Source organism: Gigantopelta aegis, chromosome 4, assembly GCF_016097555.1.
Source record: "Gigantopelta aegis isolate Gae_Host chromosome 4, Gae_host_genome, whole genome shotgun sequence".
Classification (NCBI taxonomy): domain Eukaryota; kingdom Metazoa; phylum Mollusca; class Gastropoda; order Neomphalida; family Peltospiridae; genus Gigantopelta; species Gigantopelta aegis.
In genome coordinates, this window is record NC_054702.1 from 39779038 (window position 1) to 39805143 (window position 26106).

General features: G+C 35.0%; 1 protein-coding gene across 1 annotated transcript; it reads left to right on the forward strand.

Annotated features, from left to right (window-relative positions):
• The first annotated feature begins 130 nt into the window (after window positions 1-130).
• LOC121370538 (mitochondrial glutamate carrier 1-like) lies at window positions 131-25732 on the forward strand. The gene is made up of 10 exons (XM_041495841.1): window positions 131-209; window positions 5429-5485; window positions 8273-8407; window positions 11649-11704; window positions 12175-12265; window positions 13122-13240; window positions 17676-17875; window positions 19187-19286; window positions 19605-19680; window positions 20918-25732. Exons 2-10 carry the CDS (start codon window positions 5469-5471, stop codon window positions 21060-21062), a joined length of 939 nt encoding a protein of 312 aa, XP_041351775.1. The 5' UTR covers window positions 131-209; window positions 5429-5468; the 3' UTR covers window positions 21063-25732.
• Window positions 25733-26106: the final 374 nt, after the last annotated feature.

A 26106-nucleotide genomic window follows, 5' to 3' on the forward strand; every position in this document is an offset into this window, starting at 1 on the left:
ATTCATTCGGAAAACGTCGGCCGATTACGGATGCGTGGAATCGTCCGAGAAGTTCCAAACTGAATTTTAAAAATTGATCCGCATTTAATATTCGGATATAAGCAAACAACGGGGTTTTTTTAAGTGAAAGGTCAAATGTGATTTTGTTGAGCGGTGTAAAAAACAAACAAGATTAATGTCAAGGTGGTAAAGTCGTTTACCAGCTAACGGTAAAGTTTCTTTATGTTTTATGTAGTAGAACTAGTCAGTACGGGTCATTTAATATTGAAAAGTATCAAATTACGGACCAACATGGTTCTAAAAATATTGAAACGAATTTAATGTGGCATTCGCAGGAATTGACAGATGGAATGGTTACTGGTTAGTTCATCAAGATTAACCTCGAATGCAAGTGCAAGCTTGGCTTGTGATTGCACTTGCATTCGAGATCAATCATGATGAACCAATGGAATGGTGAATCTCTTCTTGGCCTGGACTGAATCAAAAGTACTCTACTACTCTCAAACAACAGTCGTAGGGTGGGGGTGGGGGTAATACTATCATAACTATGGGCTGGAATGGATTGGTGTGTGCGCCAATCTGATTAAAAATAGCTCTACTGGTCTACCAGTAGATCTAACAGCATTGCGTGGATCCCATTTCCAGGTGACATTTCATCTGTAAATAACAATTTAAATATCAACCAATTACACTTTGCCTTTTATAGTGTTATTCGGGAGCATACAAATTCTAGGGTACCAGATGTTTTGCCCCCAGACAGTTCGCCCCCAAATATGATGTCAGTTTGCCCCCAAATATGATGTCAGTTCGCCCCCACGTGCATAACCAGTTTTCCCCCATAAAGATACCACTGTGTCGATGTGAATGTGTGGTCTGGACCCATCTGTGTGTGCCAAGCTTCCTCTAGTGCAACCGTATATGTGTAAAAGTGCTTTTTAATTTTATGAAACACTATATATATATATATATATATATATATGTATGTATGTATTGATGTATGTATTGATATATGAATATCTGTATATTGTATGAATCCATGACGTTTTGCCCCCCCCCCCCCAGCCAGTTCGCCCCCATGTACCAGTTCTGCTGTTAGATCCACACGTAATAGTGGAGCTAATTTTAAGTTAGATTTGTTGTGTGCGCTAAAGTAGTTTTTTTCAGATGTAATTTAGGGTGCTGAATAAGCGTAAAGTACACCAACATTTTTCACAAATCACAAACCAATTCAACATTTATTACCCTACATTCCTGGAGCTCTTTTAAGAAGACCATTTTAAATGGCTTGGCAAAGGATAGCAGAAGCTGATCCACTCCATTCATAAAACATGTCCACAAAAAAAACTTCATGACTTTCAGCCAGGAACAGACTAGTCTAGACCCCCTGTCCCTGGTATGCAAATATTATTGGGGGCGAACTGACTAGGCGAACAGACCTGGGGGCGAACAGACCTGGGGGCGAACTGGCCGGGGTACCCTATTGTATGTATGTCCCTGTTTACATAAATAGATATCAAGAGACATAGAAAAGTATCCTGACTTAATGTGCGCCCTGCACTACATCAACTGGACCATGCCCCAGCAAATACACAGATGATGTTTACAGTGCTATTAAACCTTTATGAAAGCGGAAATGCAGAGCACAATAATGACAATAGATCGAGTCGAGCCGTGACGTCACTATTCTAATTTTACATTTACTATAAAATGTTGACTCCTTAGATAAGCCGACCCCAGCCTTTGACTTGATAAATTTTGTATCAAAAAGTCGGCTAATACACAGCGATATACGGTACCACTGCAGTATTTCTGCCAGAGGGTAATTGGTATGGTGCCATACCGATTCAATTCCATAGCGCCATACCCACAAATTTCTTCAAGGCAGAAACTGAGATTAACAACTGAGAAAGCCTAGTAAGTGGTATAACTTGTACCTAATCCATATGTTTCAACTTTCAGTCAATTAACAACTAATCTGTCAACAATCAACCATGATCATGATGCTGTGTTCCACTGTATTATAATACCAACCATGCACACACTCACACATTCACACACTTGCCACATCAGGCAAGGCAGAAGCGAGTAGACATTGGCATTAGGGGTGAAATAATTTGGTGGATTCCTGTATTAGTTCCTGGCGTATATTTGTTTTAGGTCATCCTGTTTTTCATAATTTGATATTTATAAATCAGTAATACTAGATGAGAAGTCGAAAAATATATATGGGTTATGTATTATGATTTGTATTTATTTTCTGTTGCAATGTGCTCTAGTGGTGCTGTTAAACAAAACAAACTTTTAACTTTGTTTTCTGCTATAACTTGCATTTTGGTGGTTACTGAAAATATTACACCATTCAAACTACATTAAAAAAATCACTTGTCAGAGTCAGTTGTTTGGTTGGTATTAGAATATTTGTTTGTCATTTCCATCGAATGGGAACTACGCAAAAACAAATTCAGGTAACTCCTTTCGTTTTTGCGTAACCTCTTATGACCATGTAAATGATGTCATTAATTCAATGTACGAACGAAAAATGGGTTCTGCAAAACTATACTAAAAAAAAACTATATTGCTCTCGCAATTTCAGAGGCCTGAATATTATTCTTATTTTTGCTACCAAAATTGAACAGAGGGGACTATAGGTTTCATCTTCGCTCGTCTGTCGGTCTGTCTGTCCCACTAATAGTTTTCCAGATGATCTTTTCACAATGCCTCAAGATATTGAGCTGCAATTTTGTGTATAAATTTATCATATACTATTACAAATCAAGTTTGAAATTCATGACAATTTACCCATTTTTGACAGAGTTATGGCCCTTGAACTTAGGCGATAAAGAAATTAGTTTTCGGGACTTTTTACCCCCAATGCCTCAAGATACTGAGCTGAAATTTTGTGTATGGCTTTACAGTGTACTATTAAAGATGAAGTAATTTTACTGTTTCACAGTTATGGCCCTTGAACTTAGGAGATACGAAAATGTGTTTGGCCCTGTAGGGAACATGTGATGTATTGCTTTAGCAGTACTCTCTGAATGCTTGTTTGATTGGTGAACACTGGTCATCTAAAAAGTATCCCTTTCCAACTAGGAAAAAATGAATTTTAAATGACATTGTAAAGAACTGGTAGGCTACATATAAGTTGTAATAGTAATTTTTTTCAGTAACTTGTATTTACCACACAAAAAACCCACACACACATAAAACCTAAAACAACAACCCAAAACAAACAAAACTCCCCCAGCTGTTTGATCAATACGTTGCTGGAATTGTAGAGTCTGAAAATAACTGTCTTAAAATCCAGCACTTAATTAAATAACTGTTTATTGATTTCTCTGTAGCTTCTCTAACATGAAGCTGTGTTCAGTTTCGTCGCTAACCGAAGTATGAAGACCCGAGTTCAGAAAATCAATTTCTGAGACTGGATTCTTTAATAATGAAAATGTTATTCTAGCAGAGTGTGGTTGTTTGTAATGGATGTATAACTATATACTTAATGTGTGTTTTTAGACCTGAATATTAGTAATAGTAGCTTGGTGCACTATTTCATATTTGTCTGTGCACTGCAGGGAACGTTTTGTTCAGTATCGCGTCACGATTCGTTACACAAGTTTCAGAGATTGTTACACAATTTTCAATTAACTAAAAATATCGCTAATTGAAATTTTGAAAACATTTTAATTTTTCTTTTCTATAATAAGACGGTGGCTTCTTAATCCATAAAGACACATTTCTGTCTTCAGTATAGTCAGGGTGATATAAATATGACTATAAAGACTTACCGTATATCTTCGCCTGTAAGTCGATCTCGACTATAAGTCGAGTCCCTAATTTCAAGCCCTGAAAACGTATTTTTTTTATTGACCCGTTTATAAGTCGACCCATGAAAAACTACTTATAAATATTGAAATATTTCTTATTTTCAGCACATGAGAACAATAATATTTGAACAAAAGAAAATTATTTTACAAACTTCGGTTTTCACGTTTTGTACATCGCAATATGATCAGACTATTCCAATCAAACTATCATTATTACATAGCATCAAAACGAAATATTCCCTTAGTAGAGAGTGAAAGCTGTTTGACTGTTACTGTATAGTACTGTACAGATGGTTTTGTGCACAGACAACAACTTTATTTATAAACACTGACAACAGATCACTACGATAAACTGAAAGTATCACGTTTTGCCGCCATATTAATACATGTAAGGAGGATAACTCTGGAAAGTACACTGGTTTTTGTACCAAATGATTTGTGTCCCTATTGCTCTAGATAAGTGAACTGCAGAGATCAGTCTATTTTAAGGGAAAGTTTAGTAATATTCATGAAGTTAATCACCGCCAAAACATTGTTTGAACAACCATTAATGCCAGTGACCAGATTTCAAAATAAACTCAGGCAACAGGTAGTTAGTATTGTTTACATTTTTACTATTAGTTATGACTTAATTTAACTAAGTGGACTGTTGTCTTGGCATGTGAGTGAGATCGTACGCCTTTTCGCATAACCAAAACCGTTCTAATGCCAAAAAAAAATAGGTTATAAAAAATAAATTTGTCAAATTAACATATTTGAGTATAAATACATGGCATACTTCAACTATAAAACTTGTAAAATAATCCCTAAAACAGTAATATTTTTTGGTGAATTTTTTTTACCGTCTTATAAGTCGACCCCCCAAGTTATAAAATAATTTTTGGGTGAAAAAAATTCGACTTATAGGCGAAGATATACGGTAATATCTTTGGGTTGTAAATATTGTTTAGTGATAGGAATTGATTGCTAAATAACTGACAATCTACATGATATTATTTTTAATTTAATTAATTTTTAGTTTGCCTGCATTTTGGAACTTTAATGATTGCATAATACTTGTAGATATTTGGATCAAAGTACCCTGTGTAATGTTATAATTATTATTTATTTATATTGCCTATAATCCTTTCTCATTCAAAATCAAAGATTAGTTGGTTCTACTTGGAGTTATTTAAAACCATTTTTATTTGTTATCTTATATTAATAATTTAACTTTAAATACACATAATAATTACTAATTAAATATTATAGCAACATTTGCAGATATATATCTCATCATTTAAGAGGAGCTATCTATCGCTCCCTATCACCCTCCCCCCCCCCCCGACCCACCCACCGAGAGTAATTTTTATCTCCCCTTAGTATGTGAATTTATATGATATCAACATAATAATATCATAAATGGCTCCCCACAAAGGTTAGGGGAGCAATCAATCACTCTCCTCAATTTTGTTCATGGCGAGGCCTGCATTTGTGATCGCAACACTTTCTAGGGTTTTTTTGTTTTTTGGTAGCTTGATATTAACACTATAAAACCTGCAACTATATTGCTATCACAGTGAGGTACTGTAACTGATGTTTTATTTTAAATGGTTTCCTTTTAGTTTGACTTTCCGCTGTAGTGCTGACACAGAAGAGCTTTGAATGGATTCTCAGTTTTCGTAAGTAGCCTGTTCAGTATGTGTCATTGATATATTTTTCGTGACAGTTACTTGTATATCACAACATGTATTTCGATACCACATGACTCGTTAAAGAAAAATATAATGATGAGTATACAGTAAAGTACTTTTAGAAAGAACACGCATACAACAATCCACTGGTTAGAACGAATGGAATGTAAAGTCCCAATGAATGAAAACTGTTAACGTCTGCAAATGTGTACAACGAACTACTGATACAACGAACTACTGATACAACGAACTACTGATACAACGAACTACTGATACAACGAACTACTGATACAACGAACTACTGATACAACGAACTATTGATACAACGAACTACTGATACAACGAACTACTGATACAACGAACTATTGATACAACGAACTACTGATACAACGAACTACTGATACAACGAACTACTGATACAACGAACTACTGATACAACGAACTACTGATACAACGAACTATTGATACAACGAACTACTGATACAACGAACTATTGATACAACGAACTACTGATACAACGAACTATTGATACAACGAACTACTGATACAACGAACTATTGATACAACGAACTACTGATACAACGAACTACTGATACAACGAACTACTGATACAACGAACTATTGATACAACGAACTACTGATACAACGAACTATTGATACAACGAACTACTGATACAACGAACTATTGATACAACGAACTATTGATACAACGAACTACTGATACAACGAACTACTGATACAACGAACTATTGATACAACGAACTATTGATACAACGAACTATTGATACAACGAACTATTGATACAACGAACTACTGATACAACGAACTATTGATACAACGAACTACTGATACAACGAACTATTGATACAACGAACTACTGATACAACGAACTATTAATACAACGAACTATTGATACAACGAACTACTGATACAACGAACTACTGATACAACGAACTACTGATACAACGAACTATTGATACAACGAACTATTGATACAAAGAACTATTGATACAACGAACTATTGATACAACGAACTACTGATACAACGAACTATTGTACAACGAACTATTGATACAACGAACTACTGATACAACGAACTATTGATACAACGAACTATTGATACAACGAACTACTGATACAACGAACTATTGATACAACGAACTATTGATACAACGAACTACTGATACAACGAACTATTGATACAACGAACTACTGATACAACGAACTATTGATACAACGAACCGATGTTCCTAGTCCCTTGCAGTTCGTTATAAGAGTACTTTACTGTACCGGTATATAGTTTCATGGCTCACCTTGTTCATAGCTAAATTAACCAGTTGTTAGTTTTTTTCTTACACACCCATTTGTGAGAACACCATGTGTAATTTGTGATAACACATAGTTGTTTACACCTGTACATGTGTTAACAATTTCAAGACATACAACTGGCTGCTCCTAGGTGAAGACCAGGTCACCAATGCCATACATCCAATGAAAAATAACAGCGAAAATCGATTACACTGTGACGTATAGTTAACCTGGCAATCATGTGTCTGTGACGCGTAAGTCAGCTACAAGTGCAAAGGATTGTAAATATCTTTTAGTCGATAAAGATGTTAAAATTTGCTTAAAGCCTACTTTTTGAGGATATGTAAGAAATAGAATAAGACATTTGTGTCTGTTAGATACCATTTATCTCACAACTCATTGTTTAAAAACATATCAAAGTCGCTTTCGCTCATTAGATACATTTTAAAACAACTCGTTGTGAGATAAATGGTATCTAATGGCCACTTGTGAATTATTCTCTATCTACAAAGCAGCCTCAAAATTTATTATTTGAATAACCAAATTTTGTATAAATTAGCCACTTAGTAATAATACTTTTTTTTTAACTAAATATCTAAAAATTGTCTCCAACAAAATACTTTATAGTGTAAGCCCTGAGCTGTTGAATATTGCCTCGATATGGGACCACGGGGTGGGATTTAGCTCAGTCGGTTGAGCGCTCACCTGAGGTGATTGCATCACAGGATCAAACACCTCAGTGGATCCATTCAGTTGACAGTTTTTTTCCTTGTTCCTACCAGTGCACCACAACTGGTCAAAGGCCATGGTATGTGCTTTATTGTCTGTAGGAAAGTGCATATAAAAGATCCCTTGCTGCATTAAGAAAAATATAGTGGGTTTCCTCTGATGACTATGACTCCAGTATGAGTCAGAATTACCAAATGTTTGACGTCCAATAGCCGATGATTAATTAATCAATGTTCTCTAGTGGTGTCATTAAACAAAACAAAACAAACTTTCTCAGGGCTCACACTGGTAAAAAATTTGGTTAAGCCAATTTTTAGATTATGTACCGAGTATTTTCTTAAAAATATTGAGTATTTTCTTGAAAATTATTAAAATGTGCTTAATTTAAGGAATATTTTATTAGCCGAAACCTAAATGTTGTAGCCACTTTGAATAAAAATTAGCAATTGGTTAATTTAGCCATGTACAGGGTGAGCCCTGCTTTCTATATGGTTTCGATATGAGCAGAATATTATTAATATGCTAATGCTTGTCACATGTTTTTTGCAAGTGCTGTACACAGGTATAGTAGGTAATAAGAAATATTTACAAGCTCCAAAAAAGAACCAGATTTATATTTTATATAACAATTGTAAATAGCCAGTTCTGTAAAGCTTACCATGGAAACAAGATACATTTAAAAAAAGAAGTATAATGTACTTCTTTTTTTATATATAAAGTTTTTTTGGTTTATTTCAGCTTGTTGCCTAAGATAATAAATGGCAGTATAGCTGGAATTGTGGGTGTGACATGCGTATTTCCAATAGACCTTGTGAAAACACGGCTACAGAATCAGCAGCCTGGACCCAAGGGTGAAGTGCTGTATAAAAATCTGTAAGTACCGTCTGTTTCATATATTTTACTTTAGGTAAATATCTGTATTTATCATATAATATCTTACATTTTTTTAGTGCAATCAAAGTATGTGATATTTTTCAGATCACATACTTTAAGAATTTGATAACTTTGCAAATTAGATGTAAATTAGTCGAGGTCTCGGCACTAGGTTTATTGACATTTAAGAAAACGTACTTGGGTGACACTCCATGATTGACATATGCATTCATAATCATCAAATAAAAACATTTCAATGGCAATTTGACACTGAAAGCTGTCCAGCGTTCAGAAAACAAAAAACATTAGGCATAACTTTATTTTGATGTAAATGACGTCATTCAAGTTTGATGTCATTTCCATTCAAAAATACACCGCACCACATATTCTTACGTCATTTGAATATCTAGTAATGGCGGACTGGAATTAAAGTTGCATATACCAGTTGATAAAAATATGTTGTATTAAGCTTGAGCTTATATGATAAAGAGATTATTACCCTCGTGTATTTCGATATCGTCAATATCATATATTAGGAATAAAAATAATGTATTATGCTTGCCAGAGGCTCGCATAATACAGTTTTTATTCCTAATATATGATATTGACGATACTGAAAAACACTCTGGTAATAACCTCTATGTCTGTTTCTAGCTCATTACTCGATAAAGTCAAAAATATTACTGGATTAAATTTTCATGGTTGGTTTAAACTCAAAATTATTTTATGAAAAATTAATTTTCATTTGTAATGAGCTGAAAAATTAATTATAACATGAATATTAAAAAATATGTAGACTTTTTATAAAATACAACACATTATATAGGTTATAGTAATTGTTTTCTAATATGTGCTATCGATGTGTCCAGCCATACTTGCAAAGCCAGATGAAAGACGTCAGCTGTTACATGTGGTTGAAACTAAAGTACATGTATCAACCTACTTGACCTTTGTCAGAGGTGAGTTTGTATACAGGTATAGGGATGGGCAGGTTTTGCAAATCGGATTTATTAGGCTTAATATGTCAGTGGTTTACTTAAGCTTATTACAGGTGTAATGCTATACTACACAATGAAACTGATATATATATATTTTTTGTGCAGTTTTAAGTCACATGAGGGTGGGGTGTGTAAGAGGGGTATTATACAAACCCCTTAAAGAAAACATGTCACGAGACCATATTATAGCTCATTTTAAAAGCAAAATGATATAAAAATAATATACAAATAAGTTTATAACAATAAAATACCCGTAGTTAACTTAAAATGAAGAAATTACGCCAATCAGTACGATTTATGCATATTTATTCGTGAACGTTCGAAAAAAAAAGGGAAGTGACGTCAGAGCCGCTGTACTCTTCCATTGTTGTTAACTGTTTATATATGGAGTAAGGGCCTTACGATCTTTTCAGTCCAGCAGTGCCATACTGCGCGACCTTTGGGTGTAAAAATAAACAGTTTAAACGATCGGGATTGTCTTGTTACGGTTTTCCAAAGGATTGTATCCGAAGAAAGACGCATGTATTTTATCACAAAACAAAAGATTGGACACCAACACTGCATAGTACTTTGGTGTCAGCCTATTTTAGTATTTACTGCCCGGAGCCCGAACGTTACCCAGAGACAAAAACAGTACTCGGTTGCGAATGCCGAGGTGTACATTGTACATATTTGGCACAAAGATACACCTCAGCATGATGTATTTATATATGTTAAAACAAAAATGTCGATTTTTTTTTTTTTAAAGAAGAGATTTTTCATGTTAGGCCTACATAACAAAATCTGTATTCACCGTCCGAAGAAGGAAACGTCACAAAAACGTTCCTCATCGCCCGAAGCCCCAAAGTAACACGAAGTGCAATACAAAATAAACCACTACTGTCGGTGTCGAAATAACTATTATGTTTCATCCACGGGCTGACTTGAGAATCGGAGTGTTGTTTTAGTTAATTGTCCTTTCTTTCCGTGGCCTGCACATGTGATTCCTGATTGGCAGGTGTATGTTGCAGGGTATCGACCAGGTAAGTGAATACCACTGTCTAGACATACGTACAAAATACTTGCCAGTTTTTTAAGATCACAGGGTATTGTGGCGTAACCTGTCGCGACTAGAGTACAATGTTAATGGACATTATCAGCCTGCTTCATTACTGTAAATAATGCTGTAAAACCTTTAAGTAGACTTCCCCATCTAAAATTACAAAACTGACCAATTACGTAGTACCAAAGAAAAGAAAATTATCACATGGGTATCGTGAGTGGTCGTTTTTACTTTAACGCATCCTACCAATAGGCCTAATAATATGCTGCTTTTTTTTAAAGAGGGAAAAATACTATAACCCCATTTCATTCTATTGATACAAATTGAAATATATTTAGTTAAAAAGTTGATTATACTCTCAAGTCATTTATGTTGTTTTACAAGTCAGGTTAATGAAAGTGAAGCGCCTTGTAAATTAGAGCGTTTCTTTACACTGTGCATACAGATTTCATTATGTACAGCCCGAACATGAAAAATGCGATATTTTCTATAAAAAAAAAAAAAAAAAAAAATGTTTGTCCTACATTTATATTTTTTACATATTTAAATACATCATATCGAGGTGTATCTTTATGCTAATATGAACAGTATACACCTCGGCATTAACATCCGAGTTTTGGTTTGTCTCCGGGTTACTTTCGGGCTCGGGGCTGTAAATTGGTCGACCGGTCTGGTCTGGCACCATCGGTTTCTCCACCCTCCGACTCGCTATCCATTTTGTCTTCAGTATCACTGTTGTAAGTAAATGTGTGTCTTTCTTCATTTACTAACAGCTCAAATTGATACGGCAAAACGTTTTGCAAACGAACACATTGTTTTGGTAAGCTGTGCAAGTCTTAGATTCTTTATGAGTGGTACAGACTAATGCTTTTAAGTGTAAGGCTTCAGATCAAGCAACGCATCTCTGACGTCACGGACCTCGCTATTGCCCTGCTCATTAAAGATCGGCAATTTCCGCTAAGAGCTCGTATCTGGGGTTTTTTTTATGGAGATATTTTAAGTAATTAATGTTTTTTGTTTTGTTTTTTTAGGTGATTCAATTTATAATTAATTGTACATGGTTGGTGCCAAATATAGGTCATGTGACATGTTTCCTTTAAGATGGAATAAAGATGTCTTTATTCTGATAGGAAGCTATTTTTCTTTGTTCATACTTTAAATTTGATATTTTAAAATTCATTTTTGTTTTTGTCTCTTCAAGTGTTGACTGTGCAATAAAGACTTTTCGAAATGAGGGTTTTTTGGGCATGTATAGAGGTAAGAATACTCCCTTTTTTCACCAAGCTCTGTGTTTATATTTAATTTCTTGGAATGAATATATGTTTAATTTTAACTCTAATAAATCTGGAGTTCATTAAATGCTGGTTAAGAGAAACACCCCTTTTCCTTCAAACCTCCAAACTGAAATCTAACATGATTGATGGTGACACTGCTAGTACAACACATGAGATGTTTGCTGTCTTTAGACCATTAACATTATTTTTCAGACATTCAAAAGCCATGTTTTTTTTAAATTATCTTTTTACTAGATACTTGGTTTCTCTACATGCACATGATATCCAAAATATGTATTGAAAAAAGTGGTTACCTGCAATATTTTACTCTATTTTATTCATCACTTAATATTCTGGTTTTCACAAAGAATGAAAAAACAAACAATTTTCCTTAATATTCAAACTGTTTGTATGATTTTTGGAACATGTATTTTATTGATTTGAATTTGACAGGATCCGGGGTGAATCTTCTACTCATCACACCTGAGAAGGCTATCAAACTAGTTGGAAACGACTTTTTCAGACACCATCTCTTGACCAGTAGGTAGGTAGTTATTATACTCAGAGTATTATTCATGTCATCTTTGTCACCATTTGTTCTCTATCAGTTTCTCAGCATTTTAAACTTCATTTGGAAGCAGTTTGATTTTTGTTTTGTAAAGTGACAGGTGAGATATTTGATGCCGTGGTTTTCAGTATGATTTGTCATTCATATGCTTAGATAGATTATAATGTTATATTGGTTATGAGCAGGGTTTGTGCAAGGTTGAGGAAAACCTAGAAAGTTATGGAATTTGCAAAACAAATTTAACCGTGTAAAATCTTGCAAGATTCAGTGCAAATGGCCAATCAATGAACAGTTTTTTGACACATCAACCAGTCAGTTTACAGTTTTAAAAGGAAGGAAGGAAGGAAATGTTTTATTTAACGACACACTCAACACATTTTATTTATGGTTATATGGCGTCAGACATATGATTAAGGACCACACAGATATTGAGAGAGGAAACCTGCTGGCGCCACTTCATGGGCTACTCTTTTCGATTAGTAGCAAGGGATCTTTTATATGCACCATCCCACAGACAGGATAGTACATACCACGGCCTTTGTTACACCAGTTGTGGAGCACTGGCTGGAACGAGAAATAGCCCAATGGGTCCACTGACAGGTATCGATCCTAGACCGACTGCGCATCAAGCGAATGCTTTACCACTGGGCTACGTCTTTCCCCTTCACAAGCAATTTATTTACTCCATTGTTGTGTTTGATGCTCAGTCAGATTAGATCACAATATGTTTGTTTACACAACTAGATAGTTTTAAAAATTTGGAAAAAGTGTTAATAAATAATAGAAAAGTCACTGGCACTACTATAGACGTTTGTTTTTGTTTGTTTCCCAGTGGCAAACTTCCATTTCACCGAGAACTTGCTGCTGGTGGGGGTGCTGGGATGTGTCAGATCATTGTCACAACACCCATGGAACTGCTGAAAATTCAGCTACAGGATGCTGGCAGAAGTGGTTTGTTGATATTTTCAAACTTTTACCCAAAATCTTAAATACAGTGTGTATAAAACGTTTAAAGTCTAGACTATATCAGCCGATTTCACCAACTAAGTTTAAGTACTAAAACAGGTCTAACATCACTTTAAAACAGTCTAAAATGATTAATTCATTTCACCAACTTGGTCTACGTCCAAATGACTGTTAACTTGGTCTAAACAAAGTTATATTTTAGACTAACTTCAACCCACGTCTACACCTTCTGTTCAGCTCAGTTGATATAAATGGCGGATGCAGACATACGGGACATACACACGCTGCATGCAGTAGTGGTACCTGGCGAAAGAAGGAGGCGTTTGAGAAGAAGGCGTATTTTCTGAAATAGGGTCAACTATTTTGAACTATACAATGATACGGAATTCTCAAGCAGATTCAGATTATCCAAAGTAAGCGCTAACAATGTCCTTGATCTCATTGCAGGACAAATCACTCACGATACAAATAAAAATAACGCCATTTCTAATGAGTTGCAATTACTTACATGCTTGCGATTTTATGCAACTGGTTGCTATCAACGGGTGGCAGGCGACCTCGGTGGAATTAGTTCTTCATCTGTTTGCAGGATAGTGAAACGGGTGAGCTTAGCAATTGCATCATTGAGACCGCAGTACATAAAGATGCCAAATGATGAAGAATCAGTCCACATAAAGAGACAATTTCACAACATGGCAGGATTTCCAGGCATTATTGGGTGTATAGATGGAACGCACATTAGAGTCGCTTGCCCAGTAAAGGTTCATAATGCAGCCTCATACATGAATCGCAAGGGCTACCATTCTCTCAATGTGCAAATGGTTTGTGATTCTTCCATGAAGATAACAAATGTGGTGGCACGATGGCCGGGATCTAGTCATGACAGTCGTATCTTCCGCTCAAGCACTCTACGGGATCATCTTGAAGATGGAATGATCAGGGGGATTCTATTGGGGGACAATGGATACGCATGCGAGAGATACCTTTTGACGCCAGTTCTCAGAGCAGGTACTGATTCAGAACGCCGCTATAACACATCACACCGGCGCACACATAACATCATAGATGGTGTGTTTGGATTACTGAAGAGAAGATTCCCCTGCATCGGTGTGGATTCACGTTTACGATGTCACATTGAAACAAGTAAAACTGTCATTATTGCCCTATGTGTCCTTCACAATATTTCTCGTGACAATGGAGATGCAGACTTTCCAGGAAATGATGTCCATGCCCTACAGAATGACGTCAACATTAGAGAGCAGAATAACCCCAGGGGATTAGCATTCCGCAGAATGCTCATACAAAATCATTTTCACTAATAATTTGTGTTGTGATGAATTTTGACACCATGTTGTATCAAAATCTATTGAACTATTGGACTATGAATTTCAGCAGTATTTTCTATTTGAAATATATATTGTAAAATCAGATATGAGTTAAGTTTGTTTTGTTTAACGACGCCACTAGAGCACATTGATTTATTAATCATCGGCTATTGGACGTCAAACATATGGCAATTGTGACACGTAGTCAGTGGAAATCCGCTACATTTTTCTTATATAGCAAGGGATCTTTCATATGCACTTTCCCATAGACAGGATAGTACATACCACGGCCTTTGATATACCAGTCGTGGTGCACTGGTTGGAACGTGATTCTTTGAAAAGTGATATTATTTATTTTCATAGTACATTGTATATTTATAGACTAGAAAATAACAATCAAATAATAATGTCAAGTTCCTTCTTGAGTTTCTTTTCTTTCAAAAGTAGCACCCTCTCTTTCAAATCCATCAGTTCCATCCGGCGAATGTGCTCCTTCTTTCTCATCTCAAGTATTTCGGATGATGCGCTGTTGGCTGTTGAGTAACTAGGTAAATCTGAAATGAATAATTTTTAGTAAATACATGTCAGATGAAGGAATATATATTTACTCTTTAGCATTTAATGGTTTTTAAATGTTATTTATTAAGTTGTTTTCATATTAACTTTCCCAGACATGATAGCACAAACCACGGTCTTTGTTATATAATTTGTGCACCACTGGTTGGTGCAAGTGTTTACCCGGCCTCCCTAACACGCTCTGGGTTGGAGCCGATACAACAATTACACATCCCATGCTTCGAGTGGTATTCGTACCCAGTACCTGCCAGCTTTTATCCCGCTGACATGGCCATACATCACCGGGGCCGGTAAAGATACAGTACAAGACAACATACTTACGTTGTTCGATGGTGCCAGCGTTAGCAGTTGTGGTGTCCCCTGCGTCAGCAGTTGTGGTGTCCCCTGCGTAAGCAGTTGTGGTGTCGCCTGCGTCAACAGTTGTGGTGTCCCCTGCGTCAACAGTTGTGGTGTCGCCTGCGTCAACAGTTGTGGTGTCCCCTGCGTAAGCAGTTGTGGTGCCGCCTGCGTCAACAGTTGTGGTGTCCCCTGCGTCAACAGTTGTGGTGTCCCCTGCGTAAGCAGTTGTGGTGTCGCCTGCGTCAACAGTTGTGGTGTCCCCTGCGTCAACAGTTGTGGTGTCCCCTGCGTCAACAGTTGTGGTGTCCCCAGTGTTAGCAGTTGTGGTGTCGCCTGCGTCAACAGTTGTGGTGTCGCCTGCATCTACATTGTCATTGTAATTGTAATTGTCTTCAAGTTCGTTGCTTGCTTCCGGCTGTTGGGCCGGGACATGAATTGTGCGACTGGTAACTGATACCAAACTGTTGGATGTTCTCTCGACTACATCTGAAGTAGTGGGCACGTCATCGTCATACCTGTTACGTTGTGGGCTAAGAACATCATGCCCAATTGTATCCGCGATTAACTGACTTTGTTCACTAATGGCTTTATCTTTTGGGCTGCCTCCAGTTTTATTTAATGACCTTTTAGCGAATGAAATTTCACTTTTGGCTTTAATTTTGGCCCTTCGCCAAAAATCCTTTAATTGTTTGTCACTTCGAATCGGTTTATCTGCAAATTGCGATATCATTTCACTTCTAATGACCTGCCAAGCTTCATTTTTCTTTTTTACAGTCGCGGCATCAATCTTCTTACTTTCAATTATTAATTTTTTGTCCCTAATTAACTGTGATAAATAGATTTTTTCTTCATTGCTGAAATTTTCTGCACGCTTTCGTTTGTCCATTGCAATCTAACACTGAAACGCATGCACGTGCATGTGCTCTTTTATAGGAAATATGTCTCGTGCAACATGAAGGTTGTCGTCACAGATCAGTAATTTCATTGATTTTACACATGCAGATCCAGTCTAACTCCTATTAGACCACGTTTCACTAAACATCGTTTTCTCATATTTGGACTTAGTTGGTGAAATAGAACTTGATACTAAAATAAGACTCTTTTTAAGAAGACTTGGTCTAAGGACTTAGATTTGGTTAATGTGGACTTAGTTGGTGAAATCGGCCGTATGTGTTTAACAACATCTTAGCAGCCATACAGTTGCAGGTGTGTGACATAGACAATAACTTACGATTTACGAGGAATTACAGATTATCCGTCCCTCATGAAATTAATGTTGTCAGTCACTCGCTAAAGCTTGTGACTGACAACATTAATTTCATGAGGGACAGATAATCTGTAATTCCGAGTATCGAGTGGATTATTGTATTTATTACCCATAGTGTAAATAGTTTAGAAACTTAAACTTTAAAAACTTCTTACATGACACAAACTATATAATATACAAGGCGTGAAAGTCTGAGGAAACTGATGACCTCACAAAATAAAAGCAATGAGAGACTTGACAGTTGAGGAAACCAATGACGTCACCAAACTAATGTCATGACGTCAGTGGGGAAAGATAGCTTCTATCTTTTCCTAGAGATCACCCGCATCTCATTGCCCATATGGATAATTAATCATTAGTCTAGACTCTTTACAATCTTTATTAAACGGTTATCTTCTCTCTCTTAACATTTAACAAATAAAAACAATTTTTAGAAAACAAAATGATAGAAATATAACAATCCTTTTCACTGGTTTACAAAAATATATTTAAAAAAAAATAATTACAATTGAAATTATTAGATATTCTTTTTGACTTGGCTAAGAATTGTGCAGTGTGTAATAGGATAATTATAGGGTATTAAACGAGCTTCCATTTCATATCATGTTTATGTCCCGAATGAAATAATTTTCAATTGTCACAAGCTTTAGCAATGAAAATTATTTCACGAGGGACATAAACATGATACGAAATGGTAGCGAGTTTAATATCCTATTTATTACCCATAATCAATCTTAATTTATATCTCTCATCTCGTTTCGTTGACATTTCTGTAAGGTTGTGCGCCAATTGATGACGTTATCGTGTGACGTCAAAAGTGTTATGTCCCACTTGTCGTTCTAGTGGGACGTATCACTATGATATGTACCCAGATATTTTTAATAATAATTTTTAGTAATAATTCCTGTTTCAGCATCAGTTGATATTCGGGCAGGAGCTGACCCAGCAGCTAAGACAGTTACTGCTCCACGTCTTTCTGCCACCACCATTGCTCTTCAGCTCGTCAGAGAGAAGGGCATTCAGGGACTGTACAAGGGTTTCGCCTCTACTGCTTTGAGAGATGTCACCTTCTCGGCCATCTACTTCCCACTGTTTGCACATCTTAATGCCCTGGTATGTTGTGGCTGTACTAAGATCTGTTTTTATGGTATAATTCTGATTGTCTGTTGGCCAGTTCCTAATCAATAAAAGTTTGTTTTGTGTAACGACATCACTAGAGCACATTGATTTATTAATCATCGGCTATTGGATGTCAAACATTTGGTAATGTTGACATATAGTCTTAGAGAGGAAACCTGCTACATTTTTGAATTAATAGCAAGGGATCTTTTATATGCACCATCCCAACAAAGATAAATATTTTAAAACCGATTCTTCTTTGACTAAAATATTTCCTTAAAGAATTTGGTGCCAGTTAATAAGTAAAATTTTAGAATAATTTATCATGTCTTTATTACAGCTGGGATGGAATGTAGCTCAGTGGTAGAGTGTTTACATGAGATTCAGTGGATCTCAGTATCGATTGCCCTCTGTGGCCATAGGAATTTTCCCATCCCAACCAATGCCCAGCTAGTAGTTCATGTCTATGCAAAAGTGTGTAGAAAAAATGCCTTGCTGCTTTATTTGTAGGAGTAGCCTGTCTGGCAGTGTCCTTTCTTTCGGCCAGGTATCAAAATAGCTATATATTAGCCACCAAATAGTCTCACTGGCTTTATCCTGTGAAAGTAAGCATTTGTCCTGATAACCTATGTCAATAAACTGCAGTCAACAAAAAATAACAAAATCGTATTTGTTGTATGATCAACAAAAAACTCCAAGCTTTTTGAAATATGACATTAAACCAGATTCATGACGTCATTTCTTGTAAGACATTAAATGTGTAGTTTTTAACCCCTAATTCATAAATAAATAGGTATGTTTTTTTATGGCCACACCTACACCAATCTTTATTTCCATATTCTCTATTGAAATTAACTATTAATAACTAAGCTACGGTACTAAAAATCTTATCCAAACTTTATGCTTAGAATCAATACAAACAGTGGTTGGAGGATAAAATAATTTATTAGGTTTATATTGTATATCAAAAATAATGCATGGGATGATCAACAAAAAGGAAGAAGGAAATGTTTTATTTAACAATGCACTCAACACATTTTATTTACGGTTATATGGCGTCGGACATGGTTAAGGACCACACAGATATTGAGAGAGGAAACCTGCTGTCGCCACTTTATGGGCTACTCTTTTTAATTAGCATCAAGGGATCTTTTATATGCACTATCCCACAGACAGGATAGCACATACCACGGCCTTTGTCGTAGTGCACTGGCTGGAATGAGAATTAGCCCAATGGGTCCACCGATGGGGGATGATCAACAAAGTACAAAAAAGTATAAATTTGTTTTCCTGTTTTTTGAATAGGGTAAGCGAAGAGAGGGTGGACAGGCTGTGTTTTACGTGTCTTTCATCTCTGGATGTGTGGCTGGTTGTGTGGCCTCCTTTTCTGTAAATCCATTTGATGGTAAGATGTTTTTCTATTAAAGTTTTCTGGCATTTTGTTAGCTGCACATATCATCTTTTCCGTAAATCCATTTGATGGTAAGATGTTTTTCTATTACAATGTTCTGATATTATGTTAGCTGCACATGTCATCTTTTCTGTAAATTCATTTGATGTTAAGATGATTCTGTTACGTCTTTCATGAGATTGTTTAGACCATGTCTGGTTGTTGTTTCTGTGATGTTGTTATTTAGTTTAAAACTATTTGTTTTTGCATGACAATTCTTGATTACACATGCTGTAATCATTGGGGTATTGTTAAAACTGTGTTTTTTTTCAGTGGTCAAGACTCGACTGCAGACTATTCAGAAAGGTAAAGGAGAAGAAACTTACAAAGGAGTCGTAGACTGTTTCAGGTGAGTATCATCTTATAATCCTGCATTCTACATACTGGGGGCGGGACATAGCCCAGTGGTAAAGCGCTCACTTGATCCCTGTCGGTGGGCCCATTAGGCTATTTCTTGTCACAGCCAGTGCACCACGATTGGTATATCAAAGGCCGTGGTATGTGCTATCCTGTCTAATGGAAAAATATAGTGGGTTTCCTCTCTATGACTGTGTCAAAATGACCATATGTTTCACATCCAATAGCCGATGATTAATAAATCAGTGTGCTCTAGTGGTGTCATTAAACAAAACAAACAAACAAAATCTACATACTGTTACAAAACACCACTTCATCACAAAGCAATCCAGTGTTTACGAGTTAGCTGGGTTACGATAAACTTAAATTTTGTTTTGTCAAACGATACCACTAGAGAACATTAATCATGAGCTATTGAATGTCAAACATTTGGTAATTTTGACTTATAGTCTTAGAAAGGAAACCAGCTATGTTAGGTCAGGTCATAGGGTTTAATGTGCACGTTCAGAGCAAGAGGTTGTAGCACACACCTGTCATGGGTGCAGGTGTCGATGTATGCCGGCTCCTCCGTCCAGGACACAGAATTTGTAGATTCTTTTTCATGCCCAATTAAAAATGGCCTTGGATATAATGGTCATGGTGCACTTGCTGGAAGGAGGAATGGCCCAATGGGTCTACCTGCAGGGATTGATCCTAAACAGACCAACCACTGAGCTACATCCCGCCCCTTCGTTACAACGGACAATATGGTTAACCTAATAAAAATTCATATCAAGAACCTATTACAATGGTTCAGGTTAAAAGGAGGATTATTTATAGGTCTTTTTTTCTGTTGAGGCTATTTCTCGCTCCAGCCAGTGCACCACGACTGGTACATCAAAGGCCGTGGTATGTGCTATCCTGTCTATGGGATGGTGCATATAAAAGATCCCTTGCTGCTAATCGAAAAGAGTAGCCCATGAAATGGCAACAGCGGGTTTCCTCTCTCAATATCTGTGTGGTCCTTAACCATATGTCCGACGCCATATAACCGTAAAAAAATGTGTTGAGTGCGTCATTAAATAAAACATTTCCTTCCTTCTTTTCTTTTCTAATAGCATCTAATTAAATTGTCTACAATTTTTGTTTATATATAATCATGTATCATATAGTTTTGCATGTCATGTTTCTGTGCACATCTTTGTGTTTTGGCAAATACTTTAATTAACTCTCCAGTGTTTATTTTTCAGCAAAGTACTAAGTAAAGAAGGACCAAAAGCATTTTTCAAGGGTGCTCTGTGCCGAATTCTCGTCATTGCACCCCTCTTTGGAATAGCCCAGACTGTTTACTTCCTAGGAGTGGCAGAATTTCTACTTGGAATCAAGAAGTCCTGATCTTAAAGCTGGATAGGTTTTCGAAATGCTAATTTCACTCTTTTATGATTAGCACATGACAACCTGCTAGTATCTTGAATGGAATTGGTCATTGGTTCTGAGTGCCACACTGATGCACTAGGTCACATATCTACGAATACATTTAGCACACACAAAATAATTGTAGTTTAAAATTGTGCTCAGGTATAGTTTAAAAATATTTTCATTAAACATTCCTTATATTCCATTTAGTGCAAGAGAAAACATGTTACATGTGTATTCAAGTTAAAGCAATTATTTAGATTTTCTAACATTTACTTGTTAATAAAAAAGTTGTTTCCTTTATACAGTATGGAGTAATGTATCATCAATGAAATTATCGCTGGCATAATTATATCATAATCAGGCTCATACCGAAGCCAAAAAATTAAGCGATTTTATTGGTTGAAATATTAACATTATACATTGATAAGCTACTATTAATCAATCGGAAATAAGCTTACAAACACAATTATAACAGGGTTGTCAACATGGCGCATATCTATGACATCCCAGTTATTATATCTCTTGTTGAAAATAGGGTTATTCTCATTTGTTACTTTATCAAGTGACAAGTGAAAAGAATTTTGAATTTGATTATAATATATATTTATTATCATATTTATTATCCTCTAAATCTCTAACTTATTTTAAAACTTACCAGTTGTGATGTGTGGCAGAGCCTGTGATTTTGACACTAGAACCAGTGACCTATTCTCTTTAAACAAAATTAATGAATATTCATGAAGACAGCTTGTAAAATATGTGAACTATGAAGCACTTTCAAAACACTTTTAGTAATAGTATAAGGAAACTAATGTATTATTATTTATATATATAATGTATATATTCATTCCTACATATCCTTTGAGAATGGCATTTGCTGTCTAAATTGGAATCTGTATAATGCAAAAGTATGTCTATATAATGGACCAAACTTACAGTTCCAGTTGATTCCAATTTAGACAGCTGATCATATTTGCTAGTCCTTTGTAGAAATTTAGCCGCTATTTATATGCTTCTCTACCAAAGCTATTTGGAGTACTTCTGCTACACAATAATGTACATTTTTGATTTAAAAATGTGCTATTTTTGAAAAATAATTAAAATATAATTAGTTTTTTTTACAAAAAACTGCAGGCAAATAATATCAATTTAAAAACTTTAAATATTTTACCTACCGTAAACCAATATGGTGAACACAGTTTTGATTGTAATTTCTGTTTTTTTTTAAATAATGATATGAAATTTATGATAAATCTATTTGCATTTAAAACAAAATTAATTAATATATACTTTTTTTTTTTTAAACCTGCATTAAAATGAACAATCACAGATGCAAATATTGTGTGTAATAAATATGCTTCAGTAAGACTGCTGTAGCAGCAGTTTTCCACTTGATAATCAGTATAATAATATACCGGTAATGTGATAAAGCCAATGTGAAACGAGATATTTTTAAATTGCATTGCTTAAACCAATTTGATAGTTGTTTTGTTACCAGGAAATCGTTCTTACTGTATAGAATATATTAATGTGATCTTTTACATGCATATTATTTATGATTTTTAAATTATATTACCTTTTTTTTAAAAAGATGATGTGTTCATGTCGGTGTTTGTATCCATTATATAAGATTGTATATATTGTTGAGAATTATTAGTTTATTACTCAAATACAAAACATCTAGTGAAAATCTAGATGTAAGGAGGAAATTAGTTTTTAAAAGACGATATTTGTCCTCCCCAATTGCAGCCGACACATGTAAATATATGATATCCAATTTTTGTAACCTCCCATCAACAAAATGGAAAGAATTAGGACCGGTTATTTTGTTATCTTAAATCTGTTAATTTAATACGGGCTCAACTCTCACAACTTTGCAATCTTGCAGTACAGTGCTAAAAAACTAACAGAGAGGATGCTTTGTTGTCTAGCAGAGCCTAAGAGACCTTTGTGAATTAGGCTCCTGGTTTACAAGAAAACGTGTGTTTTTTAAGTTTCTGTTACCATGATATACATACAGTATATGGATCTGCTTTTGATTTGCTAACATGCTGTTCTGTTTATTTCGCTAAATATTAAATTCTGCACTTGATTTTTTTTTTTAAACTGATCATTCAATTATTTTTAGTATATAACAGAGGCCCTTTATGTGTATAACTGTGGTGTATGGTCTAGTTACATTAATTTTATTTTTAGCACCTTCATTATATGGAATTGCTGCTTTGCTAGCTTTTATATATACATTTGTTGAGAAAATCAACCTATAAATTTCTGCTTTTTTGTTTTACATCTTACACTGTAGTTTATGCAGGTTATATTTTATAACAGAAGAAAATGAACTCAAACGTTTTTCAGTTTGTTCTTAATATTACACCTTGCTCTGAATTTACATTTGGGAGCCCCATAACGTTGCTAGTAGATTTGTACCATTATACACATTTGTAAACAGACATTATATTTTTGCCAAAACAACTACCTATATATGTATTCTTGCACTCATAGTGTTCCTTACTCTATTATTCATTATTACCCCAGCAGGCACTCATAACGGGGAAAATAAAAATCGTAATTTCTCACACTGAGAAATTATCATGCATTGGTTTAACGTACACTACTATTGGACGATTTGACGCCAACAAACCAATCACCTTGTCGGTACTAAATATGACATCATCACGATATTTTGGCAAAGCACACATAATGACGTCACGTAGTTTACGGCATTTGCATTTATGTTTTTCTGGTTTCAGGCTAAACTTGTAATAAATTTGTAGTTTAATGCATTTCATTATAGATTTTTTTTTACAGAATATATAGAACTTTGGGTTTTAAAAATTATCTATGAACCATGAATAAAATACAAAGTTAAAGAAATACTCAGAACAGTAAAATAGGTTACGTCGTTTCTATATACATGGATGTGTAGCCGATGAAGGCTATATCGAAAATAAAGGCTTTTAAAACCCCCAAATAGCTGGAGTAATAAATATAATAACAAACTTGGTACCAGTTATTATCAAATTTATGTCCCTCGTGAAGTAATTTTCATTTGTCACTCGGGACATAAATTTGATAATAACTGGTAACTCGTTTATTATCCTCTATTTACTTCATATTACCAATTTATCAAAGTATAATAATCATGCCATAATTGCAATACTATTATTTGATGTTCAAGAAAATAATGCTTCATTCAAATCTGTCCAGAATATCATTATTAATGAAAAAATATTTTGAGATTAATTAACCATTTGTGATTTTTGTTTTCTCCTATTAAAGTTATAAAATAATGCAAAATAACTAACAATTTTCTTCTTTTTTTTTTTTTTTTTTTCTGTTTCATCTCGTTAATGTTTCTGTCATTGTTTTAAAAACAATTTCTGTAATTTAAAATGGAGAGGCCTCAGCATAGGCTTTTATTTGTTGATCAGTCCCAAAACTGCTTATTTTGTGTGACAGTATTAAATGTTGCTTAAACCAGTGTTCCCATACTTTTAGGTTAAACAGTAAGTTTTATTGATATTTAGAAGCTTATTGGTATAAGTTGTGAAGGAAACTTGTCTTGTTCAATTTATTTTACCTGTTGAATATACATCATTTCAGTATTAGCTTAATCGCAACTGCATTCTCAATTACAGGGTATAAGCGAATAATTGTATACATATCAATCAATCTAACAAAATAATGTTAATATTATCTTGCATTTTGAATAAAAACACTTGCTTTTATTCATTGCAATGTTTTTAAGACTTATAATGGACAAAATTAAATGTTTCCCAAATTAAAACCTTTTTTTTTTTTTTTGGTTTGTGCTCAGGTAATTAATGTGCTCATTTTTTATGATAAAATACTAACTTAGTCAAAAGTTTATCATACAGAATCAAGTAACATATTTTATTTCCATCATCCCTTTGAAAGTTTATGGTGAAACGACTTGAACTGTTCAAGACTCAGAGAGGACAGAATCTGCACTTGAAACAAATGTTATATACCATATTTCCTCTAATAAGCACCGGGTCTGTAACACTTTGCAGCAAAATAAACGGCGGGCCTCTAATAAGCGCCTGGTCTCCAATAAACGTTGGGTAAAGACAGCCGAAAATTGATTACTCTCTGGCATAATTTAGGTACTTTACGTGGACAAATAATATTAATTTGTTCATTGTTTTGTCAAAGTTTAAAGTTTTGTTACAGTTCGAAATTAAAATTTAAAACTAAATATATTTTGAGTTTGTAGTCTATAGCTTTAATTTCTAAAATTTGTTTGAAAAAAATAAAGGTTGGGTCTCCAATAAGCGCCGGGTCTATGACCATTCTAAAAAGGAATAAGCGCCCGGACACTTATTCGAGGAAATATGGTATTCTTCAAGAGTATCCATTAGATTAGTTTAGTTTTTGCACTTTTTGCTAATTACACGTCAGTCAGTTTCAGTGGTGATTTTGAACCAATTTTTTGTTTGCTTTGATGTTATGGCCTCTGATCATGTAACAATTCTAAGTTTTGAGCTTGTTTTTGCTGTTTTTATCAGGACAAAATCTCATTTGCTGAAACATGTCAATGTGTTAAATGGAGATGAGATGAATATTTGACATCTGTAGAATGTATTGTTAAACATGACAGCTGGAATAAAACCATTATAAATATGTCTATTGTTGTTTTTGGTTATTTGAACATAAATGCTGTTTAGCAAGATACCATTATACCAGGTTAAAGTAAAAGTTTGTTTTGTTTAATGACACCACTAGAACACACTGATTAATTAATCATTGGCTGTTGGATGTCAAACATTTGGTAATTTTTACTCATGAGGAAACCAGCTACATTTTTCCATTAATAGCAATGGATCTTTTATATGCACTTTTCCACAGATAGGAAAGCACATACCACAGATTTTGACCTGTTATGGTACACTTGTTGGAATGACAAAACTCTCAATTCGTTGAATGGATCCACAGAGGTGGTTGATCGATGCAAGCACCACAGGTGAACACTGACCAACTCCAGCCTCTGTACCCACCT

What these genes read in the sequence shown, in the direction of transcription:
- LOC121370538 (XM_041495841.1), top strand. An exon ending in GAAGTGCTGTATAAAAATCT is followed by an intron (nt 8,408 to 11,648) that starts GTAAGTACCGTC and finishes TGTCTCTTCAAG; the next exon opens with TGTTGACTGTGCAATAAAGA. An exon ending in TTTTTTGGGCATGTATAGAG is followed by an intron (nt 11,705 to 12,174) that starts GTAAGAATACTC and finishes TGAATTTGACAG; the next exon opens with GATCCGGGGTGAATCTTCTA.